This window comes from Canis lupus, chromosome 17 (genome assembly GCF_003254725.2).
Source record: "Canis lupus dingo isolate Sandy chromosome 17, ASM325472v2, whole genome shotgun sequence".
Lineage (NCBI taxonomy): Eukaryota > Metazoa > Chordata > Mammalia > Carnivora > Canidae > Canis > Canis lupus.
Genome location: NC_064259.1, coordinates 55,276,184 through 55,292,591, shown reverse-complemented (window position 1 = coordinate 55,292,591; position 16,408 = coordinate 55,276,184). Strand labels below are relative to the sequence as shown.

The window sequence follows — 16,408 nt, the reverse complement described above, 5'->3', positions numbered from 1 at the left end:
GCTTTGTATTATAGCTTGAAGTCCAGAATTGTGATGCTACGAGCTTTGGTTTTCTTTTTCAACATTCCTTTGGCTATTCAGGTTCTCTTCTGGTTCCATACAAATTTTAGGATTATTTGTTCCAGCTCTGTGAAAAAAAAAATTGTTGGTATTTTGGTAGGGATAGCATTGAATGTATAGATTGCTCAAGGTAGTGTAGACATTTTAACAGTATTTGTTCTTCCAACCCATGAGCATGGAACATTTTTCCATTTCTTTGTGTCTTCCTCAATTTCTTTCATGAGTGTTCTATAGTTTTTGGAGTGCAAATCCTTTGCCTCTTTGGTTAGGTTTATTCCTAGGGATCTTATGGTGTTTTCTAAAGCAGTACTGAATAAGTCCTTTTTAAAGCATAAAGGAAAGCAGCTTATGTACTTTTGGGTAAGCTTTTCTAAGGATTAACAGTCCTTGGAAAGCTAGCTGCTTTTCAGAAACTTCTAAAAGAAAGAAAAATTATAAACTCTAAACAGTTCATATCAGCATTACCTTACAGTGTTGGTTGAGAGATTAACATCTCATAGGATTGTTGTAAGCACCTAGTACTTACCAAGCTCTTAAAATCGGACACTGCTGTTTTCCTCGGTACTGAGAAAATTATGGTATATTTCGCCTTTTAGCTTTGTTACTTGCCATCCCTTTTGACTGAAATACCCTCATCCTTTAATTCCTGCCCATTCTCTGGGTTTCAGCTTAAAAGTGATTGCCTCTAGAAAGGTATCTCCCTGGAGATAAGCCAGAATAGACAGAAGAGAAGTCTGGAATAGATGCCTCTTCCTCTTTTTTTTTTTTTTTCTTCATATCCTGTACTTAACCAAAGTATAGCATAGTATTTGTCACAGTATATTGCAATGATGTGTGATTGTTTTAAGTTTCCAACTATAAACTGGAAGTGGACTTAGATGACCTCTGGAGTCCCTTATAGAATTACAATGTTGTATCTGGGTGGATGAGTTTCTGGTTTTCATTTTATTCTGATTTTATTTTTAGAAACAACAGCAAATTTGCCACGAGGGGGCACCAATGAACAGTTTTTCCAAAGGCAGTCACAATCAAATGATAGCTTCAGTGGTTTCTAGACTTAACATGTGTAAGAATCATTTGGCAAACATTTTTCTTTAAATACAGTGAGGGGCCTCTCCCTCACATGACGGGGACTTTGGCATCTGTATATATTTTGAAACTTTTTCACATTGTGATTCATGCACTGCTAGATCTGGTTACCTTTTTTTAGTCAAAGGCAGTGGTTCTTAAACGATTTGGTCTCAGGTCGCCTTTGCACTCTTAAAAATTGTTGAGGACTCCAGAGAGCTTTGGTTTACATGGTTTGTACCTGTTAGTATTTATCATATGAGAAATTATTTATTAGTTTATTTAAAAATAGGCCATCATGGTTTTTTTTTGAAAATTAGAAGAAATGGCGCTGTTTTACCTTTTGAAAAGGTTTAAATGTATGCCTTAATAAAAGACGGCTGGATTCCTATATCAGCATTCAAATTGTTGCAGTAAGTTATCTTGGGTGAAGTATATAAAGAAAATCTAACCTCATTCAGATATATAATTAAAAAGAGGAAGAGTATGTTAATAGCCCTGCCAAATAACTTATGATATTCTTTGATATTATAATACAACCTGGTAAATGGTAATTTCTTGAAGTTTAGTTGTAATATGGAATCTCAAAGCATATCCATGAATTTTTATATTCTGTTATATTAAAATGTGTTGTTCTGTCCTGCTCTTTGAATGAATTTTATAATAGGAATTACAGCATGAATTTATAACATGATGCATTGTCTTTTGGAAAATAATGATTCACTGAATTATTCAGATTTTGAACATATTGATATATTTCATTATACAATATAAAAAAATGTGTTAATATTGCCACTGATCTCATCAGAAAAGTCTTAAGTATTAGGAACTGTAAGCTTCTGATAATGGTTACAAATTTTTCAAAATAATATATATTTTTTAAAGCTCAAGTTTTATCACAGACAAGAAATACCATTGATTTTTCTTGAAATGACAGGATCACTTTATTCATTTTTGAGGACACATCTGCCAAATACTCATGTTGAGTAACCACAGTTTGCCTGCCAGTAGTTATTTGAACAGTGTGCCGTGAAAAAAAGCAGCAAGTTTAGCTTACAAGTCCTACAGTGCCTTTCTTCAAGACAACCTCATACTTTGGTATGCAGAAGTGTTTTATGTGTTCTTCCCATTTTATGATACGTTAATATTAAAAAGATGTGTTCCCAAGGGTTGATTTAATTAATAATTTTTACCTCATCGAAGACATTCTTAAATTAAACTGGCTTTTTTTCTTATTCTTTATTTTTTTTCCTCTGTGAGAATTTTGGCAATGAAGAACACAATGGCTGTTAGTACAATTTGGTGCCTCCACCTTGATTCATTCTAAGGCACCAGTAGTCTACTTAACAGTTGCTTGGTGCAAATGTCAACACAGTGAAAAAGGAAACTGATGTTTCAGTATGATTGTGAAACTGTCAGAAACAGTTTTGACCTTGCAAACCCCCTGAGAAAGTGTCAGACTATGGACCACACTTTAAGAACCACTGGTCTATGGTCTCTCACCAGTACCTTATAGTTGAAAGGAATTTTGGTAATCGTCTGATACAGTTTTCTGAAGTGGAGTACAGTCTCTAGTCATTAGAATCACCAGGGCTGCTTGCTAAAAATGTGTATGCCCCACACCAAATTTCCCACCTCTGTGGAAAGGGCTCAGAAATCTTCCTTCTGAAGTTTCTTAGGTGATTATTTTGTGCTCCAAATTACTGATCTATTCTATCTCCTTTACAGGGGGCAAATGATCCCCTAGACTGGGTACCCAGAGGTACAACTCACTGAGAAAGAGCCTTCAAAGTGGCTATTGTGGCACATCTCCCTTCTCTACTACCTTCTTCAGCCCACTTTTTTTTTTTTCTTTTTCTTTTTTTTCTCTTTTTTTTTCTTTTTTTTTTTTCCTTTTTTTTTTTTTTTTTTCTTCAGCCCACTTACACAAACCAGCATTAGACAAGTTGGCAAAGGACTAGAGATTTTTTTATATTCATATACAAAGAACCTCACTGTTACCCCTTTTCTCAAAGCAGTCAACCTATTCTCTTTTACTTCTTTCTCTTACACATATCCCTCATACCTTTTTCATTTCTCCATGAGTGCTATAGATAATCTGGAAATTTTGAAGTTTGTGTTTGGACTGGAGATTTGTTTGTCTTTGGCTCTTTCTTTAAGGATAACTAGTTCAAGCCATTATTAGAATAAATCTATTCACTCCTTTCTGGAAAGGAGTCCTCAGCAAAGGTTTAGGTTCTAGGAAGGAATATGAATGCAGCATGGAAAGCACTGTCCTTCTTACTGGTCTTATTGATCTTGAGATTCATATTTGTACACAGTTGATGGTTTCCATTCAGTTCAGGAAACATTGGATATTTACTCTGTACAAGATAATATTCTAGATACTGAAATATACAGGGTTAAATAAGGTAGTCCCTCTGTTTTGAAATTCATGAGTGAGCCACATTGCCTTCAGGGGTATGTTCTGAACAATGGTCAGACTTTGTGTACATGTAGTCAACACATAGTTGGCCAACTTACAGGAGAGCACAGCCTGTAGCTCCCAAAGCCTGAACTAAGAAACAGGCTAGGTGCCTCTGTCACATAGTTCTCTTGAGTGATAAGTTATGTCTAAATCAAAAGGTTTTCAGATTTCCCATATAAGTGTCCAGTGCCTGTGATGATTAAAGGTGAAACTTCAGGTGTCTGATAGCTATGCTGCAGAATACTTCAGAATAATAGCAGCTCAGAAGTGTGGTCAAGGAACCAGAGACCCTTTCAGGGAGCCTATGAGACCAAAACTAGTTTTATAATCCTACTCAGACATATTTACCCTTTTCCTTCCCATTCTCAGAGTGTTTGGTGGAGTTTTCCAGAGGCTACTTACTATGTAGCATTGCAGTAGATGAAATGCAGAAACAGATGTGAGAATCCAGCAAAATTTAAAGAGATTTGCAACAATGTTAAAGACACATTTTTTGTCATAAAAAGTTATTGATGTTTATATAGAGTTTTTGTTGTTTTTAGATTTACAAATTATCTTTAATATTTCTGTTTTTATTTCTAATATGGTAGGTATAACTGAGATAAACATAAAAGGGTCCTGAGACCAGAAAATTTGAGAACTGATGACTGCCTGTTTAGGAGTTTATGATATAACCGAGCTATGAGTCATCTATTTGCATACTCTGCCTTGTGCTGAATGTTTAAGATTGCGGGTTGTGGCCTTTTAAAATTTGTTTCTCTTACTTTTTCTAAATAAGGCCTTATTTACACATAATGAATCTGATTTCTGTTAATTATGTTAGTTGATCAGGTTGAGCAAAGGATAATTTTTATCTCTGAGGAAGTAGCTCTTTAGCTAGCAACATCTTTTTGAAAACTTTCAATTCTTCCATCAGTAACAAAACTAAAGGTCCCGTGGATCGGCTATATAGGGTCCGATCATTGCTCTTGTGGCATTGCCTTGCCACACCATCATCTCGGTGTGGTAATTCATCTGAAAAAATTAGGCATGTTGTCTAATTCTTTATATTTCTAGGTCTTCTATCCAACTCTGACATTAATTTGGTTTATCATAAGGAAGAAGTTGGCTTACTTACAAAAATTAGGAAGCAATATTCTTTTTCATAAGCTTTTAAAACTCTTAAAATTATTTTACAGTAACTTTTTCATTAGTGTTCCTTGGTCAGCTTAAGACCCAATTGCCTACAACCCATAAGTCATTTGCCACAATAAAAACTTTATCTCATTCATTATTAAGTATTTATTGAGCCCTTACTAACATACCAAGTGTCATGATGAAAACATAATAAAGTGACATGCAAGACAGATACAATCCCAGCCCTCATGGAGCCTAGGGTCTTGCAGAGGAGAGAAATGGTAAACTAATTATTAAATGAATAATTTATTTTAAATTACAGGATACAGTAAGTATATAACAACGGTCCTAACTAAATCTAGTGTGGGGCAGGTGCCCAGGCCAGGAAAAGCTTGTGTTGATTCTAAAACCCAGGCTATTGGTCATACACAAATAGTTTAGTCATTAGTCTTTTAAGAGTTTTTGAGTAAATTTTCTTCATCATTCAACCTGAGGTTATGCATGTGGATGGTAACTGATTAACTGGAAGAAATTGTTTTGTTAGCTTTGTGAAGACAGCACCCACCCTTAGTTGCTTACAGTCTGTTAAGAGACTGTCTACTCAGTATTTCTGCCTTCAGAGCACTATAGTGGCCACCTTTCCTGCCATTTTTGCCATATTTTGTGTGACTGTTTACCTATAATTGTAGTTTACCCAGTAAGTAATAGAAATCTGTTTATTTGGAGTAACCTTTAAGAAAATAAGAATCTATTTTGAATTGATGTTTTCCTTTTTTATCTTTTGTTTTGATTGTTGGATTGGGATAAAAGATTGCATAGCATTTTTTGAAATAAAATGCAGAAACTACAGCAAAAAATGAGATGCAGTTTATAACAGATAGAATGGAAATTTAAAAATATTTTTTGAATAGATGAGGGAAATAAAGCATTGTTTCTCTATTGGCTGAGGAGATAAAACTAACATTTTTTGCTTTTATTTCCTCCTCCCAAATACTTTTTTAAAAGAAAAGAAAATTGACTAATCAAATCAGATTTACATGATCCATAGTGGAATGGAGGAGACTTTTAATAAGAAAAAAGAAGAAACCAGATGAAGATAGCAGTCCTGAGTTGTGCCCTGGAATTTATCTTAATACTTAGAAACTGGAGCAGCACCACTGTCTCAGCAGTGACAATAAATCTTTTTTAAATCATTAAGCCTTTAAGAATTTCATGCAAGCTATAAACCTCCCCATGAACATGTTCATATGGATGTTGCTTTTGCCAACCAAAATCTATTCTAGGATATCAAGTTGTTAATCATAGATTAAAGTTAAAAAACATTTTAGAGTTGATACTATTTCGGAGTTCACACCATGGACTATGGTCAATTTTAGATAGATTAAGGACTTAATTTTTTTTTTAATTAAAACTCATGGAAGAAGTAAGCTAGTATCTTTTATACCTTGGAGAAAGGACAGGTTTCTTAAAATATAAAAAGCAGTGGCTATAAAAGAAAAAATAGCTTCGACTATATTAAAATTGAGAACTTTGGCAAGTGGGGCAATGAATCTTAAAGAAAGTGAAATCAGATTATAGAATGGGAGTATTCACAGTAAACATAACTGAGAAATGATTGCTATCAAGAATAGACAAAGAATTCCTACAAGTAAGTGAGAAAAGAAGAAATAGCCCTGTAGAAAACAAACAACATGAACAAGCATCTCACAGAAGAGGGAAACACACACAGTAAACGTGAACAGGATCTCGGCATCATTAGTGACCAGAGACCCAATTGGCAAGAATTAAGACATCTGCTAATGCCAGCTGTTGAGGAGGATGTGGGCTCACGGGGTCTCATAATCATTGCTTGTAGAATGGGTACAATACTTTGGAAAAGGGATCTGGTCTTATCTTCTAAAACTAAATATACCTGTAACCTAGCACTTCAACTCCTTTGTATCTACCCAAGAGAAATCATGCACTCCTATACCAGGAAATGTAAAATAAGTTGATCGTAGCACTGTTCACAGGAGCAAAAATCTGGGAACAGTCTAAGTGTTCACCAGTAGGGGAGTGGATGAAAAAAACTATAGTTTTCATATGATACAAATACATTGTATAGTCATCATAGTGAATGAACAACATCACCACCCAATTATATAGATGAATCTTAGCTGTCTAGTCTAGTAAGTCCAACAAGTAAGACCCAAAAGATTACATACACATAGCATTATAAGCTTTTTCCAGAAAGTTGTTTTGGAATATATCAGATGAACCAAAAGGATATAAAAAGGAAAGCAAGAAAATGATGGATGGGTGATTCCAGAGACTGGTTATAGGGGCGGGAGCTAGAATTGAAGGGGAATGACCACATGATTAGATGTAGACTATTGTGAGGGTGCTAGCTTTTATTGGGGACAATAGGTTTCAGAGTGCTTATTACTTCATTAAAAATAACTAATTAGATAGCCAGCTTTTTAAACATTTTGTAGATTTATTTATTTTAGAGAGAGAGAGACAGCAAGTGCCTAAGAGCAGGGAGAGGGGCAGAGGGAGGGAGAGAATCTCAAGCAAACTCCCCACTCAGGGCAGAGCCTGACACAGGACTCGATCTCATGATCCTGAGATCAACTGAGCAGAAATCAAGTCAGATGCTAACTGACTGAGCACCCAGGCTTCCCTAGATAACGTTTTTAAAAGAGAACCACGTGTGTACCAGTGATGAGTATTTTGAACCAAGGTTAATTCTATTTTGTGCACCTAAATTCCAGTTGAAATTTTTTTTCAGAGTTCATTGAACACGTTTTTACTCAGCATCAGGAGTTACCCTAGAGATTGCCTGGACATATAGAGGCAAATAAGACGGATTCCCTATCTTGTGGTGTAACAGTAGAAATGAACACTGGCAATAAGCGGGTGAAGCCATGTACTATACCTCATGGTGCAAAGAAGGGGGAGCAGTTCTACATGTCTGGACCTTGCCTCCACACCCTCTCACTCTGCTCTCCCCACCCTTCCCTGCCAGCCCTCCTCTCAGCATATCGATAGAATATTTAGACCTCTGTTGGATTGCTTGTTTCGTTCTTACTACAGAGTTCATTCTTTATAACATTTGTCCATCTCATATGTTCAACCTCAAACTCTTTGAATCCAAGGACTTTTTATCATTCTCAGATGCCCCCCAAAATATCTTGAATAATACTCATGTTTATTATTTCATTAAAGATTTGAGTCCCTGCTGTGATGCGGGCACTTGCATGTACACAATATATCCTTGAAAAATGAGCTAATGAATACAAGAGTGGAATATAGAAATTAATAGACATTTACTGAATTCCTGTTACATGATTTGTGCTAGGACTTGTGATGCTCATAAGACACTTAAGATAGTCTGTTCAGTCTTATTGTGAAGATGACTTAGAAGACAGAAAACAGTATCATTGGGGATTTAGTTTGAATAACCAAAGAAGTGACTGTGTAAAAATGTGGAACATTATATATAGAAAAGGAGAACTACTATAAAGATAGGTCTTTTCTTGACTTGCAAATTGTGTTTTCAACCAAAATTTAAAGCTATTTTGTCTTTGACTTTTCAATTTACATAGGTGGGCAAGTTTTTTTTGGTTTTGTTTTGGTTTTTTTTGTTTTTTTGGTTTTTTTTAAAGAGAGAGAAGTGGGGAAGGACAGAGGGCGAGGGAGAGAGAATCTTAAGCAGGCTCCATGCCCAGCACATTGGGCTCGATCTCACAACCCTGAGGTCATGATCTGAGCTGAAATCAAGAGTTAGACTTTTAAAAGACTGAGCCACCCAGGCACCCTAAGCTGCCAAATTTAAAAAGGAAAACTATGGAACTAAGTGATACCAAGTGTTTTTTTCACAGGCGGTAACAATTTCTGATACTAGCAAGTGTATCACTTGATTACAATTCAAATATAATAGGCTTCCTATTAAATATCCTTAGCTTTGTGATTGTACTTTGTAGCTGAAACGTATTCTACATAAACACCACTTTGCAGATAAGGAAATGGGTCCATAGAGTGGAACAGCTTTATTTATGCACAGAAAGTGATAGGATTAGAACCAAGTCTCCCGCTTCTGCTTTAGTTTTTCTCATGTTATGGGATGTTGCCCTATGGGACCTAGATGCTTCAAAGTTGCTTTTCATGCATTTCAGTGCCTTGAAAGCTTTTTTTTGTCCTTTGAATTTTAAGAAAATGGTCTGAAATAGAAAAAATACTGACCTTTTCAGAAATCTGGAGATCTGAATACAACTTCAAAATTCAGCTCTAATAACTAAGATTAGCTCAATGTTTTACAGGTCATTTCCCCTCTTTGAGACTTTTAATATCTTCCAATTTTAACGTCCTCTTAGCTAAAGCCGAGCTACATTCCCTAGGATCTGCTATATGGGCTATCATCGCACCTGGTTTGATTAACCAATCATTAAATAAGCCTGGACTTCCTACATAAAATTACCTGGTTCCTTTGTGGTCCCACATGTTCAACGCTTACCAGTTTTTCTTCTGCAGAGTAAACTCCTTGAGGGCACTGACCGTGTCTGTTTACTGCAGGATTCTTAATACCAAATTGTTGAATGAGTGAACATCTCTTTTAAATAACTGCTGTTGCTTTAGGATTTCTCTGTTTGCATGTTTTTTTAGTAAAGGAAGATAATAGTATTTGAAACTGTTAATTTGAGTAATTGGTACCTTTGCTATTTATATGAGTAGTCTTCACTTGATTATAAAGGATTTTTTAAGATCATTTAGTATGAACACCTTCCTTTCTCAGTTTCTCAGTTTCTCGTTTGTGTTTATCATCAATAATACATTAGTAGAGATTCTGCATAATACTATGACCTCCTTAAGTCCTAGCACATTATAATAAAATCTCATTCTTTAGGGAAAGATAGAAACAGATTCCGTTTGTAAATTTAACCTACAATGGGTTATTATAATAATCATGTCCTTTATTTCTATAGTTATAATCGCTGGTTATGTCAAGCAAGATCTGAGGATCTATCTGATATTGCTTCTCTAAAAGCCTTATACCAAACAGGTGAGTAACTTTTCTTTTACTAATTAAGGACCTTCCCTAACACACTGTTAGGAACTTTTTCTCTGATTTTGTATGTTTTATCTGAAAAAAAAATTGTTTTTATACTAATGGGGATAGTTTTGCTCATTATCAAGATCATAAAAATAATATCTCAACCTAGACATTTTCATCTTGCAATTCTACATTGGCCAACTTTATTTCTTCTTTATGTCCTTTTTCTTACCTTTTAACATTTTTTTCTACTTTTAAAAATACCATCCACCTGCTATTCAAAATTCATACCTTATATAAATATATGATATAAATATATATAAATATATATAAATATATGATAGAAAGTTCTCAGATTTCCACTTTTGCCATTAGATTTCTTTTTCAGCTAGTACTTGTTAATTTCCAATTAGTTTTTCCTGGATCACTAATGTTATTAAAAGTTGTAGTGAACTTAAACAAGAAACTATTTATAAAAAGGTCTTTCCCTGCAGCCTTACCTTTGGCTGTCCCTTATTTAAAACCTGTAAGAAGCCTTATCTTAAAAAAGTAAGGCAAGTCATCAAAACCTCATGAAGTTTAAAAAAAAAAAAAAAAGTATTGTTTTCCACAGTGAAAGATAGTGAAAGATAATCTAAAGATGAAATTTTTTTTAAAAAGTAAGTCCTGATTTTCAGTCTTTTATATCTGTGTAGAATATTTTTATGATATTAGAGTCCAATCTTGGAATGAAGATATTAGAGTCCAATCTTGGAATGAAGTCTACTGATCACATTTCCTGTTCACAGGTGTTGATAACTGTGGTCGTACAGTGATGGTGGTAGTTGGAAGAAACATTCCTGTCACGTTAATAGACATGGACAAGGTAAGCCATAAAAAGGCTCTGTTTTACACATAATGTTGATTTTTACAGTTAGTAGGATATGAATTTGGAATCAGGACTTAGAATATGAGATGGGGCATAATTGTGTGAACCTGGGCCGAGGAGCGGCCCTGGCTCTGTATTTTGGCACATACCATTTCAGTAAGTTAGGGATTTGGTTTTATTCTGTAGGAGAAACAAAAATTCTGGAATGCCATAATGTGATCTCCAAAAATGCAGCTGCTCTGTTTCGGGTATGACGCAAGTCGCAAGTTTTGGGTTGGAATCACTCTGGATTATAATTGTACTAACAATCAAATACTGCTTTTCTTGAAAAAAGAAAAATTAACTCTTGAGTATCTATCTGAAGAGAAGTCAGAGATGTAGTATAGCATAAATCCATGATTCCTTCATCTGGAGGCAAAGGACAGAAATAGCTGATTCATAAAAAAAAAAAAATGGTATTAATGGCAAATAAAAATAAGAAAATAATTCTGCTTTTAAAAATGATTAGTGGGCAGCCCGGGTGGCTCAGCAGTTTAGCGCTGCCTTCGACCCAGGGCATGATCCTGGGGACCCGGGATCGAGTCCCTCGTCGGGTCCCTCCATGGGTCCTGCTTCTCTCTCTGCCTGTGTCTCTGCCTCTCTCTCTCTCTCTCTGTGTCTGTCATGAATAAATAAATAAAATCTAAAAATAAAAATTTTAAAAAACTAACATGATTAATAATCCAAAAAAAACAAAAACAAAAGTGAATCAGGATGAGATACCTTTTTTCACCTTCAAAACTTAGCCAGAACTTTTAAATAATAATCATTGTCATCAAAGATGAAATAAAATGATAAAAGTGGTCACATCTGTTCACCCAGGAATTCTATTCCTGAGAATTTGTACTAAGGAAATAATCTGAAGTATGGAAGTAACTACCGACCCTGAAACTGCCCAAGTTGGAATATTTGGTCAAGGGACCATTGAATCTGCAAAATAAATCTGTAAATCTTAGAACACCAGTTTTATTAGAAACTTACTGTAAGAGAGGAGAAACACTAATAAATCATTCCTAACTATAGTAACAAATTATGTACTTAAAAATGTAAAAATCGCATCCATTTTTAAGATAAAACAGAATTGTAATTGCTTCTGGCTAAGCTTTTAGGCTCCTGGTCCTGGTGTTTGGGTACAATATAGAGGCATTGGAGTTGGCATGTTACAACAGGCTCATTTGTAGCACAGAATTGTAACTTAAATTCCCAATATGTAACTACGATGTACCCACCAGTGGAATGTTATATGACCCTTCAAAATTATGGTTTTAAAGGCAAGTACTGTAGAGAAATATTTATAACATAGTATCAGTAGGAGAAAAAGTGATACATTAAATTGCCTATACACTGACCTTAACTTGTTTTAAGCATAAAGATAAAAACTCAAAATGTAAATATTTCAAAATGGATTTCATGGTTTTAGGGAGAATTTGCTTTCTCCTTTTTTTTTTTTTTTGTCATGTGACTATACCTCCTTATAATGAAAAAATTTGAAGTTAAAGATGGGGAACTTAATACTGAAAATGAGTATTTTAATTTTTTAATTGCCCTGGGGTAGAGAATGGATAGAAAGAGGACCAGAAACAATCCAGTAGAAGCAGAAATAATAGTAAAAATACACACACAGAGGAAAAACTCAACTGATGTAAATGATACCATTAGTAAATTTCTACTTGTAGTCATTTGTGTTATCAACAATCAATATGACATTCATTCTTATCATTTTCATAATGTGATTGATACCAATAAAAGCATAAATCTCTGCATTTGATTTTGGTGTGGACTTGCTTGGTGTTCTGGATATTCATGATGTATCATATAACATAATCCTGGTCCGAACCAGCAAACTGGAAAGATAGTGTGTTTTCTTAGTGCCCTCCCCTGTCAGTTCTGATAACAGTTGGATGCTAATCCGTCTCAGGCCACTCATGTTAATGCCAAGGACTCTCCTGAGGAGAATTGGGAAATTGCCTGTTTGATAATAATCTTTCAATTGGTAACTCTTAGCTTCCTCTATGTCGTCATTTATAGCTATACTACTGGGTCACCCTGGCCCTGCCCATATTGTATCTCTGCTTTGTGTTTAATGTTTCTCTTAAATTTCATCCTTCTTGTAATGGAATATTTCTCTACTGTTTCTCTAATGTGACCCAGATCATCATAAATTTTGAGTCTTTCGGAGCGTTAGAAATACTGCCCAGCCCATTACCATCTACTGACTAAACCTGTTCTCATTTTCCTCATTCAGATCAACATTAAAGATGCCAAGAAAAATAGTCCTCAAAGTGAGCCATGAGAGGGAGGCATCACTCATAATATATTTGTGTACTAATTCTTGGTTGCATGAGAGCCATAAGTCTGTATCCCAGTAGCAGGTGCCAAAATTTTCGTTGAGTTCAAGCAGAAACCTCAAGAGAGATCAGAAGTCTACAAATTGTACTTGTAATGATATTGATACTGGTATCGTAGAGAGGGAAAACCAGGCAATTGACCGAAGAACTCTTAAGAATATATGAAGAGTTATTTAAGACTGGATGTTCTTCTCCACCACTTACAAGGCCAAAAGAGATCCTACTGTAGCATTTCTGAGAATTACTTAAAAAAAAAAAAAAAAAGAGAGAGAGAGAGAGAATTACTAAACACTGGCAGGGTTCATTTTCTTGAAGCTTTTTTTAAAGAGAATTGATACTAATTAGTTAGAGATGTCCATCTGCAGTGCCAAGGGCATGGATTAGACTAATCTTCTGGATTTTGCCTTGCTCTTGGTTCTGTGAAATAGACCACCTTGCAAGATGATCTTACTTTTACTTCTCTTTTTCCTAGGCTCTCTTATATTTTATCCATGTAATGGATCACATTGCTGTGAAGGAATATGTATTAGTATATTTTCACACACTGACCAGCGAATACAATCACCTGGACTCTGACTTCCTGAAGAAACTCTACGATGTTGTTGATGTCAAGTTAGTTATTTTTGCAAATTATGAAGAGGGGAGATAGCTTCTTTCTTTCCTAACATTAATCAATAAGGAAACATTGCTCATATTCTGTGAAAAGATTTCACAGATAACATAGATTTTTATCAAAAATAGATAAGATGTTTTTATGTGGGGAGGCCCTTCTTAACTCTAACATTTTGCATCTAAGTACATTCCTGTGTAAGCTTTTCCCTGCTTTTAAACATCTTGAAAAAGGGTTGGGATCATTACCAATCTTTGTATATAAAGTAACAAAAACAATGCTTTCCGTTAGTAAGGTGTGTTCTATTACTTTTATCAAAATATGTTTATAAATATTATCTCATTTGACCCAGTGACCCATGAGTATGTTAATCTCTGATCCCAGAGATTCTAGTGCAATATATAAAAAATTTCTTAAATATGATTTTACTTTGTTCTACCTGTAGATGGGTCTGTCACGGCTAAGAGTAACAATATCTTATATAAAACAGGTACTTTAAATAATGAAATGTTCTCTGAATCATTTTTTGACATTTTACCTAAAATTCAATAAGTAGAGTTATTTTTAATTTTTTTCCTATATTTCTGTATTCTAGCAAAGAGTTCATTATCCATAACATGACATACTGACCCTTGTTTTTATTTCAAATCAGATACAAGAGGAATTTGAAGGCTGTTTATTTTGTTCATCCAACATTTCGCTCAAAGGTACAGTGTGTTTCTTTTTGGCTAAATCTTGAATTTTAGTGCACTGCATGCCCACATATTAAGCTCTATTTCAAGATCTTGATTCTTACTATCACCCCTGTGACTGCTGATTTCTTTGTTTACCATTCATCTTAAGTGGTACTGAGTTGTGGTCCTAACACTTTGGTCCCATGTTAACTCCAGTGTCATTGTAGGCAATTCATATAAGCCTCTTTGTGCTCTTTGTTCTTTGGGCTTTTCTCATACCCTTGATATAGAATATACTTTCCTTCTTCCACTCATGGCTAACTTCTATTTGCCCTTCAGATCTCTGCTTCAAACAATTGCTTTCCATAAAGAACCTTCCCCGACTAATTCTGCAACTAGTAGGTACTCCTGCATTGTACTCCTGTAATATTTCAGTCTTCTGTTGTTATGTTTTTCATTCTCGTTACTTAATTTTCTACCTTGTGTTAGCCTACAAGACTTGTGGGAGTTAGAATACAGCTAGCTTGCTCTTTTACTCTCCATAATATCCAGTCTTACATCTTGACTTCATCAAGACATATACTCTTTTAGTCCTTCTGAAATACCTTTTTTTTTGTCTTTATTTCCTTATCTATCCAGCCTAAAACTCATGTTCTGTCATTTCAGTCATTGCTGTTAATGCCTAAAATAACCTGTGATCTCTTATTCTTTCATCACCCTTGCCCATCAAAACCTGGTCATGAGATATTTCATAACTCTGCTTTCTTCACTCCCATATCTGGGTTGCTGAGCACAGGTGGAGAAGTCTTAGAGCCATGTGATTTTGGGCTTCTAAGCAGACTTATGGAGCTTTCACTGGTAAGGGGCCTGTATTATTTCACTGGACTGTGTCCCAGCAGGGCTCTCCACTGTCCTCAAGCCCATTCCTACCAGCAGATCCTCATTCCAGATGTTGATCTGGCCTTGTTCTTAACCAAGAAATTTAAAACATCAGTAAAGAGCTGTCTGTTTTCTCCCCCAGACCTACCTGCCATCTGTTCCTATCATTGCTTCCTTTTCTGTCATAAAATTGTGTTTCTTCTTAATGAAGAGCAGCCCCTCTAGCTGTAATCTGGATCTAATAGTAATAATAGCTAATGTTTTCTAAGCACTTAGTATGTTCCAGCTCTTCCCATGGGTTATCTTGCTTATGTCTTAGATCTACAAAGGAGATAGTAGTATTATGCCCATTTTACAGGCAAAGAAATTGATGTTTGAGAGTTTAAATAACTTTTCCAAGGTAAGCAACTATTAAGTAGCAGAGGCTGGGTTTAAATCTAGACATTTTAATTGTAGAGTCTCCACTCATAACAACACAATATATTTCCATCTCCTCAGGACCTTCTCTTTAGCAATTTTTATCTTTCTCCTCCCATTTTTCTGGATCTAAATCATCCACTTTTAAACATACTAAAGCCTTCACTTCTCTCTCTTCCCCCTAACAACTAAAATTTTTAGTATGATCTACAATCTATGTTCATTGTCTTCCATTTTCTGGATACCTTAAATTCTGGTTCAAATCCCACTCTGACAACTAAAGCTACTTGCAGCAAAACCACTGATCATCTTTATCCTACCTGTTTTCCCTGCAGCCTTGATCACAGATGGTCCCTTCTTCCTTGAAACACTTTGTCTTGGCTTCCTTGAAACTTACTTTGCTGAGTTTTCTCCCACTTCTAGCTGCTACCTCTCAGTCCCCTGTGCTGTGCCTTCTCTCTGCTCATCCTTTGAGTATTAATGTTCCCAAGCTCTCATCCTTTTCTTTCATTCTTTCATCACCTTCTTTCATTCCTGTGTCTTCAACAACCCTCAAGATTATATGCAGTTCCCAAACACATGTCAGGAGAGGCAGTGAAGCCAATAGGCCCAAGACTCAGGGAATGAGTTACTAATCCCAACTCTACCAACTACCAGTTTATCATCTCAGGCAAGTTATGGAAGCTCTCTGTGCATTAATTTCATCTTCTGTAAAGTGGTTATAATAATAGTGCCCACCTTGTAGGGTTATTGGAAGGATAAAATTAATATGTGCAAAATGCTTAAAACATTACCTGACCTATAATAAAAACTCAGTAAATGTTCCCATT

At 35.3% G+C, this 16,408-nt stretch overlaps 1 protein-coding gene across 7 annotated transcripts in view; it reads left to right on the top strand.

The window, feature by feature from the left end:
• GDAP2 (ganglioside induced differentiation associated protein 2) overlaps nt 1-16,408 on the top strand; it is an 81,179-nt gene that overhangs the window by 31,890 nt on the left and 32,881 nt on the right. For all 7 annotated transcript variants that reach the window (XR_004806461.2, XR_004806459.2, XR_004806460.2 and 4 more), the window contains exons 9-12: nt 9,676-9,752; nt 10,532-10,608; nt 13,471-13,610; nt 14,261-14,315. Coding sequence is in view for 3 of the 7 variants with exons in the window: in XM_049096059.1 (XP_048952016.1) it covers nt 9,676-9,752; nt 10,532-10,608; nt 13,471-13,610; nt 14,261-14,315 (349 nt within the window). In the remaining 4 variants the exon portion in view is untranslated. The remainder of the gene's footprint in view (nt 1-9,675; nt 9,753-10,531; nt 10,609-13,470; nt 13,611-14,260; nt 14,316-16,408) is intronic.